General features: G+C 35.2%; 1 protein-coding gene across 4 annotated transcripts in view; it reads right to left on the bottom strand.

Moving 5' to 3' along the window:
- Positions 1 to 5,278: 5,278 nt before the first annotated feature.
- Chl1 (cell adhesion molecule L1 like) overlaps positions 5,279 to 11,306 on the bottom strand; it is a 172,466-nt gene continuing 166,438 nt past the window's right edge. For 3 of the 4 annotated variants that reach the window (XM_090324171.1, XM_090324145.1, XM_090324154.1), the window contains 4 exons: positions 8,951 to 9,112; positions 8,155 to 8,286; positions 6,906 to 6,978; positions 5,279 to 5,942 (listed from right to left, as the gene is read on the bottom strand). In XM_090324171.1, the coding sequence (XP_090180297.1) occupies positions 5,726 to 5,942; positions 6,906 to 6,978; positions 8,155 to 8,286; positions 8,951 to 9,112 (584 nt within the window). In that variant the 3' untranslated portion in view covers positions 5,279 to 5,725. The remainder of the gene's footprint in view (positions 5,943 to 6,905; positions 6,979 to 8,154; positions 8,287 to 8,950; positions 9,113 to 11,306) is intronic. The other variant, XM_090324163.1, reaches the window with a different exon arrangement.

The following is an 11,306-nucleotide window of genomic DNA, read 5'->3' as shown; positions in this document are numbered from 1 at the left end:
ATTTATATATGCTAAAGTTAAAAAAGTAAGAAATACTTGTAAGGACCTCCAGGACATAGAAACTAAAGCCATATAATGACTGATTGTTGTCTCGATGTACTATGTTATCTCTCATCTCTTTTACTGTCCCTTGGTTATCACATATTGTTACAATATTTCACCTTGTTATCTGATATATTTTATATATGCTTAATTGGTTGTTTGAAATAGGAGAGGGAAGGGGGAAATCAAGTTGTGAGGGGGAAGGAGGGGAGGGAAGTGGGAAACAGGACATGAGAAAGGGTATCAATATTTGTGAAGTAATGTACCATCTACCTGATGAATATAATGTAACCCTTCTATTAATTACAATAAAAATATATCAAAAAAACAAAAAAATAAAGAAGTAAGAAATACTGACTTGTTGGAAAAATATAATAGTGTAAATAATTCAGAGATCACGTTTATTTGTTTCCACCAGGAATTTAAAGAATTACAAATAAAGGTCTATATATACATATACATACATACATATATATATATATGAAAGAATAATTCCATCATGCTTTGGTAAGACTTGGGAAGCATTGGTCCCTTCAAAAACGTCTCAGAATTAAATTATCAGTGGTAATATTGAGATTATACTGATTAATTCAATAAGAAAAGTAAATAAGCCCCAGATACAGAGATGGTGATGCTCAAATACAGGGAAACACAACAAAAAGCAAAAATAAGGACACTCTCCCTCTGGCATGCTTTCCTTATAGAACTATGTGTATTACTTTGAAATGCTATCATCTAGTGACAGAATCTTTACCTACATATTATCTCATGTTGTTGAATCTGATTTTGGTATCTGGTATATTGTATATGCATTTATTTGTTTATTTGAAATAAGGAAGGGGAAAAACAAGATAATTGAGAGGGGTTAGGGGAGAGAAAGTGGGAGAAAAACACGGGAAAGGCTGTCAATATTCAAGAAGTAATGTACCCACTACATCCCCCCACAAAAAAAAACAGCAAAATTAGAGAAAGCTTTGGCCTCACACTTATTTTATGTCATTCTTTTTATTTCAATCATGTCTTCAGTTTTCAGGTTTATTCATGCACTAGTCAAGGTTTTAGTTCAATCGAAATTTGTCAATAGGTCTTCACAGACAGACTAGATTTTTACTGATTTTAAATTATTGTATTTTTCCCCTTTGTGCTTTAGGCAAATGTCAGTAGAGCAGTAAAAAAAAGACAAAATTCTTTTTCTCATGTAACTTAGAATACAGCAGGAACCATCCCAGCCTCTGGGAAATGTACAGGACTGCTTCTCCCTGCAGACCATCCTGTGGAAGGGAAGAAAGTTCCCTTCCCCCATTGGATAAGTGTCTGTTCCATGAGGTATTACCTCTCTCACTCTTCCAAGCTGAGCACCCAAGGGAGCCAGGCAAACTCTCAAAACATCACGTGCCATTCATTGTGCCAAGGCAAGAGACACTGGCCAGGGTGCCACCCAAGAACTGTCACAAGACCAACATAGGGCTGGAGAATCTGAAGCGGTGTAGGTGTGGGAAGGAGGTGTGTGATGGAGACATTAGGACTGGCATGGAGAGAGGAGGCAGATGGGAAGAGAGGGCACTTCAGCGATGAGGGAACCTCTGCTCGTGAAGATATGTTACAGTGTTGCAGGCCAGTGGAAGAGCGGTGTTCTTATACAAAAAGAAATGGAAAGGCACCTTTTATTTTTTCCCCCATGTTGGTTTTCATCGTGAGGAATGAGAGAGCACAGAATTCCACTTAGAAAATCACCTTTCCTGGCTGGAACAGGCGTAGGGAAACACAGAAAGACCACTTGCTGTTCATGTGATCTGGCCCTAGGAGACAATGCAGAGAAGAGGGCTGACAAGGCAGAACTTGGTGAGGGACCAGAGCGGGATCAGTAAGGCTAGTCTTGGTGGGGAGAGTGCTGCCTGGGTCTCCAGTTTGAATAACTGAACAAATCCTAGTACTATTCCAAGTATAGTGGAAGGAAGCAGCTTTGGGAGAGGAAAATGAGGATATTCGCAGGAAAGAATCCAAACTTTCTTTCAGAATATGTGAAGTTGAACTTTTATTTGGAAAGCTGAATTTCATGTATAATGAAAATATCTTCGAACCATACATATTGATAAACAATACAAACACCACTTACAATACAAACACATTGCAATTAAAGTTCTACCATAAATATTAATCTAAGTTTTCAAAAGGTTATCAGGTGAACCGGCCCTATGGTGTCTTTGAATGATAAGCAAATCATTTTAGATGCAAATCAGCCTGAGCTTTGGCTCAACCCTTTCTATTTCACTACAGGAACACTAGAATAGATACTAGCACAGATTTAAAACCAATTCCATTACAACCAATTGAAAAGTGTTACAAAGATTATACCTTAATGGAATGTAAACATACCTGGAGTTTCTATTGGCAATTATGTTTTCAATGCTTAGAAAAACACACACCAATGTTTTTTTTTTTACTATTGTCCTCTCTTTAGCTTATCTCTTCCATGAGTATAAAATAGGATGAAAAATATTATTTGAGATTCCCAGCATAATTTCATTGTGCTCTACATTCTTTATAAACATGGGTACATCTAAAATATCAGATGCCTTTATACCAACAGAATAAACCCACCTCATTCACATTTTTCTTATAAATAGGCATGCAAGATTAGTGGGAAACCATTTTGTTTAGCAAAGACCCTGCTTAATTTTCTTCTGATTATTTTTTTCCAATGGCATGTGCAAATCATACAATGGCAGCTTTAATTTATTTTCTGTAGATTTTTCTATAAAAATATATTTATGTGCTCACAGGAAAATGTTGGGTTGGTGTGTGTAAGGGTAACTTTTCAATACACAACTGGATGATCATTGGTTGGTTTATGAAGTAAAAAGGCATCTTAACTTTTATCACTTGCAAATTTTTCTTCATACAAAAGAACACCCTGTGAGAATTATCATTAGCACTTTAGAATGGAGAGAGTTTGAAGCAAAGGAGTTAAAACAACCTTGCTTAAAGGTTCATGTGTAGCATTGGTGCTGGAAGAAGGAAGAGGATATGGATTTTCCTGATGTTGGGATAGTTCCCCTTTGGCAATCCTTGAGGTTCTATTCAATCCATTATATTAATATAATATTGCAGTAGACTAACAGAACACAACTGTAATCCCGTTAAGTGTAAAGTTCTAATGAGTGTCTGCTGTCTTACTCAATGGGGATTTTTACAAGCCATTATCAGCCATTGATAATTGATAATTGATCATTTATATTGCATGTCACAGACTTCCTCTCAGTTTCTGAGAGAAACTAGCAACATGGATTTTTACCTACTTGGGTTTTTAAAATTTAAGATACACTGTAGTTCCTGAAACACAGGAATAATACAATTTTCTAATTACAATCAGGAAGTCATGGTCCTTTTATCCTTATGTGCTGAAGATTTCAAACAAAAGCTAGATGTGTGAAGGAAAGGGAACCAGAGGGAAAGAAAGCAAGTGACAATCATATTCCAATATCATTTTTCATGTCTGTCAATGTGGACCATTCTGAAAACAAGATTAGGAATGTCCTTATTTATCAGAGAAATGTAGGCAATGAATCTGAGTAGTAAACATTTCAGTATTTGTGCTAACTGCTGACTGAAAGACAATGGAATTCCCAATGTATCTACTCTGAATGTCTAGATATGATTTCTAACCTCTGTGACCGTCTGCAAACTACTTTTTCACTAATCGTGAAGAAGAAGTAGAATCCTAGCACAATTAAAACTTGAAAGTCCCAATCTTTATCTGCTCAGTAGCTGAACACTGTAAGTTCATCCAGGGTAAGTCAGTGTACAATAGTTTTTCTTCCAGAAAAATCACACTCTAAGAAATCACTTAAGGAGAGAGTTCAAGTTGCACTGAGAGATGTCTGGATCCTGATGTACCTGGGATAGAAGATAAAGATAGTTTTCTCCATTTATGATTTCCTTCTAGGGATATGGCCAAAATCTGAGCCAAAAGAAAAAAAACAAAAGGTCTTAAATAGTACATCCTGCCTACATATTTTAGAGGAGATATGAGATTGTAAAGGACAATTAGATATGGGATGGGATTTACTGCACTAGTCATTATAAATGCCTCTAATTTGGGTCCATAGGAAATATAATGGATCACATAAATCAACAACTGAGGATTTAACAGTATACAACAATAACTACAGTTTAAATATAAAAATCTTTAGTTCAACTTCATTTAAACACAGTTAATAACCAGGGTGAAGCAAAAAAAGAGGAAATTAAACTCTACATTTTACTGATATGTATGCATAATCTGTTTTTAAAACATTTTCCTTCACCATTTACCAGTAGCTCACATGCCAAGAAATAAATTCTCTGAATTGTTACTAATTTTGACAGAAAGAAAAAAAAATAATAATCTCACCATAAATACATTTAAAATCTGATATAGACAAACATGTATAGGAAATTCTACTATCAACAGGTTTTCTTTATTGATGTCTAGGTAAATGTAGACACAACAACAAAAACTTAGTTTGAAAAATATGAAAACATTTCCCTCAGTATTTATATATATTATTTTGAAATTGAAAGAAAGTTTTGTAAGAACAGATTCTAAATGCTTTATACAAAACCTTCACTTTCCGAATCTCTTGTTATAGACTATAGACTTGGAATGATGAAAATGACAACAAACTATTCTAACTGTACAGCATTGTTCTCCCTTTAAATAAAACACTATATTTTAATTGTGTAAATATTAACATAATATATACAAAGCATAAAAATCTATGCACATACCATTATAGGAATATAAAATAGAAAAAAATCAACTTAGAAATATGGATAGTCAACAGAAATCCAGGCTGTAGTTTTACCATGCATGTCCTTGACAAAATAAACTTTTCACCACTGCTCCCTTCGTAGCTTATGTTAGTCTAGATACAAAACACAATAAGTCGATGCTTGTGAATGTCAGAACTGATAAGATACAATTAATAAAAATGAACTCAGGTTTGAAATTGATGAAGCTTTAACTCATTTTAAACATGACCATCTCTGGGGAAATAGGAGCTCAATAAATACTAGTCCAATGTTCACCTAAGACTTTCACTACCAAAATTTTGAATAATAAATTTAAACTGTATACATTCAATACGATTTGAATAACATATTCATATTCATGTTTACATTTTAAATCACCAATGTGGGTTTTAATTTTTTTGATCCTTTAACCTGCAGTAAAGTAAATCCACTAAGGACTAAGAGTCCTTGGAGACTGAATACAAATGTGCATACAGAGATAAACTCACAAAATATCAACATGTAGGCAAACACACTGAAGGGGAATTTCAAGCAGATAGGGAGAATATTCAATGGTCACTTTGAGTTCAGTCAAAGTGAATCTAAGTACAGGATGTCGTTTGTTTTCTGCGTTTTGAGCACCTGAAAATGGAGATAAAAATACAACATATGCCCGGAGTGCTTACGTTTGAGTTTGTTGTTGTTGTTTTGAGGGCAGTACTATATTTCTAACACAGTTGCAGGATTTGCATCCAGGATGCAAGCTACCCACATCTTTCTACTCTTACATAAAAATCCTTGCTTCCTTGACCAGATAAACATGGAAGGTTTGGAATGAGCCAGAATGGAGTCTGTGTGTGTGTGTGTGTGTGTGTGTGTGTGTGTGTGTGCATGTGCGTGTGTGCTGTGTTTATGCCCGGAGTGGAAATGTAGCAGTGGAACTTCCATTGCTCTCAACAGATCCTTTTTCCTTCGACGTAGCATAAGCACCAATAAAGGATCCATCTTCGTTGAACAAACCCTGATCCCCCTCTCCGTACTCCACCAAACTGTCAGCACTTCCTGTGGCCTGCATGTCCCTGGTGAGGGATCGAAGGCTTCCTTTCAGAGGCTTCTCGTCACTGTCACTAGAGAACAAAAAACAATACACCTGAAACTCCACCAGACTCACTCCTAAGCACTAAGAGATTTTATTACTGCCAGGATGCGCATCCACACTATCAAGAAAGAAGAGTCACAAAGCCTGTTGCATGTTGAGGAGGCCCTAAATGATTTGTGTCTTTAGGAATAACTGAAACATTATTCTCTGCTAGTCATACACTTCAGCTTCCTGTTGACACGAGGAGTTTGGTGAGGGATTTTGCAGCTAAGCTGCCATGTCTTGAGATACTCTGGAGCCAGGGGTATACAGCAAAGCCAGGCTGGAGTAAATAAATGCTTTCTGTGCAAATCTTTAGATATTTGAAATGACTGATATGCAAACAACTGATGATTGAATCTCAATGAGCATAATTCACAAAGTTCTACAATTCATTCATTGTTTCCTTCATTTTTTACCCAAAGCAAAAACTCTATAAGATGCTACATTTGTTAACAATTTCTGGCTAGAATTGTGGGGATTTTGTTAATTTTTTTTACAACCTAAAATGAGTAATAATATTTTTAAAAGAATCAGTGCTGAAAAAGTGCAATTAGTATGTGTAGATAGGTTTTAATCTCTTTTCTTTAGTTAGGGAATCATTTAAAGTCACTTACTAATAAATACTCATTAAGTACCAATAAATGCTTATTAAGTACTTATACTTAACAAATACTTATGAGTAAGTTTGTTCAGAAAAAAAGTTAGTTTTTGGTAATTTGTTACATTGTCTTTGTTTTTGAAACAAAGCCGTATTCTGTGACTCAGGCTGGTTTTGAGCTCAAGATTCTCCTGCTGTGATTGCAGGCATGCATCACCATTCCTGACAATAAAATACTCATTATAAAGACATTAACAGTTTTTTGCAACCATCATTAAAAAATATTTTTGTCCATTTCAAAAACCTGTTCAATGTGTTGCAATACATTTTAAAAGAATAAATTCCGTTTACCTGTATTCACCAAAAGTTTCATCTTTTACTGACTGAACTTCTGGATCTGGATGCAAATCTTCCTTCTCTTTCACTAAACAGGAATCAATGAAAGCAGAAACACCGTAAGGCAAAGACAGTTTGAAGCCAAGATGAGGCTTGTCCCAAATGACTTGAGACCTGTTACTTCCTCTGCGGCTCTATCTATCACACTCAGTTACATTTCTGTTGAAACCAAAAACAATGGAGGTCTCCTCAATGTTGTAATGTCAAGGAGCCTCCTAGAAGACTCCAGCTTTGGTTTCTCTGTGAAGACAAAATGCGCCAAACTAACTTCTGAAGACATCACAGGCTTCTCGCAGGTCTCTAACATGCAACCAACACAAAACAGCAAACAAAAATAAAAGTCTGTTGGTTCTACATAACCTCGGTGGTCCCTGAGCTCACTAAGTAGCTAAGGTTTATATCTGAACCCATGCTAGAATCATAGGCTCATACCACCATGCCCATACATGCAATTTTATAAAAACTTGAAAATTATGCTTTATGGCCCTATACACACATGATAGACTCTCCGTAAGTATTTGTGGATGAATTACTGGGCAAGAATCTGAATATCATCACATTCAATTGAAATCTTTCATCTTAATCCAATATTCATAACAATATGAATGCGTTAAAATTATATAAAATAATATGTATGCATGAATTAAATTAATATAAATGCAAATATTGTGGTTCTGTTGCCATGACCTTATCTCAATCAACCACTCAAAAACTGGAAATAGAGCTAGGGCTCGAATTAGTAGAGAATTATCCTTGAGCAAAAGAGTGCAGAGACAGTGCCTAAGTCCTGAGTTCAAGCCGCACAATTGACAAAAAAATATCAAGATCATATATTTTTACAGAGATGCATTAAGGGTAATACCTTTCCTCTGAGGATATAAAATCATAAGTATGATTTGGTAAGTAAGATGTCTTTTCAGCATCTCTTATATTTTAGCGACCAAAAATAGAACCTTGAAAGTATCATGAGTTCTGACAAGTCCTGTCTCCATCATCAGAAACTGGAAAACAAATCATCATTTAGAGATAATATAGATCCTCTCTCTACTTTTAGTTTAGTTAATTTGATTTATAGATAAATATGTGTATAAACTTGTGTATAAACTTGACTTAAATTTATAATTAAAAAAATGGAAAAGCCTCTGAAGATTGCTCTCAGAAAACACAATTTAATATGCCCCAAATCATTGAGGGAATAATTTACCTGAATACTTTCCACCTCGGTTCCTCTTCACGAAACAAACAGTTAACAATATTAATGTGAGAAGAGCAATCGCACACATCAGCCCAATAAACCAGCCTTGAGTGGAGATGTCTTCATACAAACCGGCATATTCTGTTAAATAAAGACAAGTCACATCCTTGAACTCTAGAAAGGAACTTCAGTATTTATGTCACCTTTAGGAAAAGTCAGACATCATTTTTTAAAAACAAAAGTCAACGAATTATCCATTCCCTGTTTTGTTTTGAATGAGCTCAGGTAATTAAAAAGTCACCTGAAGGCCATTTCATTGGAAGACCACTAGTGAATGGCATCCTCTCTTATAATCAAGGACGCACATTGCCTTTGATTCTGAGGACAGATATCAATCAGAAAGGGGAGTGGAGGCAGATGTTAAATGCTAAAGCCACAGGAAGCAAGCAGAAGCATAAGTTGCCTTAGTTACAAGCAGATCACCATGGAGATTCTTTGGCTTTGGGGTTCCTTTCATTTTCCTTCTCTGTTTAGTGTGTATTATTAACAGATAGTTGTCAATTAACAGATGATTTTATTTTAGTGATTACTCCGGTTATAAAAACAACAGTAAGAGCTAACTTGGCCTATTGCAAAGATTTGCATGTTCAGAATTTTGAAATGTTATTCCCATGTAAACTGAAATTATGACATGTATTTGATGTCCTCTGTGTTTTGACTTGAACATAGGATATATAGTAACATTTAATCCACAGGACACAGGTGTATCAGCTAAGACTACCCCAAATAGAATCTCATTTCTCACCTCTCCCTCTCGTCTCAATTACATCTTGGAAAATGCTATCATTATCAGCCCAATTCTTAGTCATTAGGTGAACTATATTTTCTGCTCCAGGCTCAAGTACCTCTATTGGGTGAATCTTTTGGGTAGGATTTATTCCTTCAGATATCTTCCTGATACCTTTACCTAAGAAAGGTGCACAGTGAAATCATGTGAATTGTAATCATTTAAAGGCAGGATAGGAAAGGTAAGTAAATATAGATTGTTATTTGAGATGGTAAAAAGAAAACCCACATTAGCATAGTTTTTCCTTAAATATTTCTTGAACCTTCAAGAAAATCAACATTTTAAGACTTTCTTTTTAACTAAACTGAAAATGAGAGAAAGAGGTGATCTCAAGTTCATGATCGTTTATGATGATGTGTTGGTGATGAGCTAGAACTATAAATCTGCCTGGCTCTGTAAATGTTTCAAAACCAAACACAGCCTTAAGAAATCTATACAATATTGTAATTTAGATTTTCCCATGGCTAGTGGAGAAAACTATGTTCTGACTCCATGTTCATGATATTATGGTATTAATCAATTATACACTTGATATAATTGCATATTAAATAACTATATATAATTTTGCCTTTTTCACCAAATATATTGATAGAAAGACTCATAATTTGGACAGATATTAAATATTTGAGATTATACAAACTTAAGCTACATAAAATGCAGGTTTATAGGCACATCGAAATGGAATGGTTTGATGGACATGAGGAAATTAGTGTGAGAAATGTATACTTTTACAAAAAGGATTATCAAGATGCCAACATATTAATAGTAAGATCTCACAGAAACAGATGAGTGTTAGCTTAATTAAATATGCATTCATCTTTTAATCTTGTAACCAAATAATGTTTGCATTTGGTCCCTGATTTTAAATTCAATATTGTAACAATAAATCAGAAAATGATTATAACTCATACATAAACTACAGTCAATATCGAAAAAGTAAGGACTTTCTATACATTTAAGTGAACAGGTTGCATATTAATATTTGGTTTTAATTTTTAACCACAGAGTAAAAACTGATGATATAGTTACTGAATAACAAGATGGCTTTGTTAAGAATGCTACCATGAAAGAAAAAATAGGCCAGAGAAGAGTTGAGTAATGTTTTAAAGACTGACCACTAGTGAAATGGGATGAAATTAACTTTGACCTTAAAAGACCAGAAATATTAGTATAATGTTAGGCAGTGCAAGTTTGGGGAAAATAGAGAAAAGTGAGTGATATATTCAATCAGAGGCAATACAAGAGTACAATTCTCATCAACTCTACCCTTTTCCTCTTAGATGACTGTGTCGACAGAAAACTGGACTTGACAATCAGAAAGCCTTCACATGCACAAAAAGTACATGCCTATTATATCATATTCTGTGGAACTGTGCTTAAAATATATTCTCTAGCCAGAAGAAGAAGAGGAAAACTATGCAGAGGTAGTCAGCCATTTAACCAAAGTTATCATTTGTAGAATGTTTAGCTAAATTGAAATGTAGCTCCTCTGTGGAAATGGTTCTAATTTTCAAAGACCATGTTGAAATCCAAGGGGAGGAGATATGACAGTGTTTGCATTGTAAACATGGCTAAGCATGCTGATAGAGGCAACATCACTGTCAACTGGGAGAGCAAGAGGAAGCAGCTGGAAACTGTAAAAACACAGAGGCCTGAAAAAGAGCAGAAACACTGTTAAGGAGTATTTTCATGAGAGACATATAGGAGAATGAAGAAAGCTCATGAGTTATGTCGTTAGCTGGCAGAAATGCTGTGTCAGTGGTTATAGAAAAATCAAAAACAGAGCCAGGCGCTGGTTGTTCACTCCTGTAGGCCAGCCACTCTGAAGGCTGAGATCTGAGGATGGCTGTTCAAAGATAGCTCTGGCAGACAAATCCCTTGTCTTCAATCAACCACCACAAAGCAGGAAGTGGAGTTGTGGCTATGACTCAAAGTGGTATAGTGTATTAGCCACAAATAAAAAAAGCTCAGAGACAGCACCAAGCTCTGAGTTTCAACCTCTGGGACCAGCATATGCTTGTGCATACACACACACACACACACACACACACACACACACACACACACACACTCAAAAGCAAATATTATCTTCTCCATAAAATCATTTTGTCAAATGTGAATGCATCCAAGATGGAATTTTTCAGCAAAGAGAGTAGGGCATATATCATTTGTAAAGTAATTTCATGATTATTTTTCTTCTAAATCAACTGGAATTGACCTATCATTTTTTGAGTGAATTCTTCTGTTGCATTTGTTATATGACCCATCCTTGGTAATAATTGGTAGGGGCTTACGAATACTATTTGAAAATAGA

This window comes from Megascapheus bottae, chromosome 2 (genome assembly GCF_031878675.1).
Source record: "Megascapheus bottae isolate mThoBot1 chromosome 2, mThoBot2.hap1, whole genome shotgun sequence".
In the NCBI taxonomy this organism is placed as follows: Eukaryota; Metazoa; Chordata; class Mammalia; order Rodentia; family Geomyidae; genus Megascapheus; species Megascapheus bottae.
Note: the sequence above shows the minus strand (reverse complement) of the source record. Positions and strands in the feature narration are given on the sequence as shown.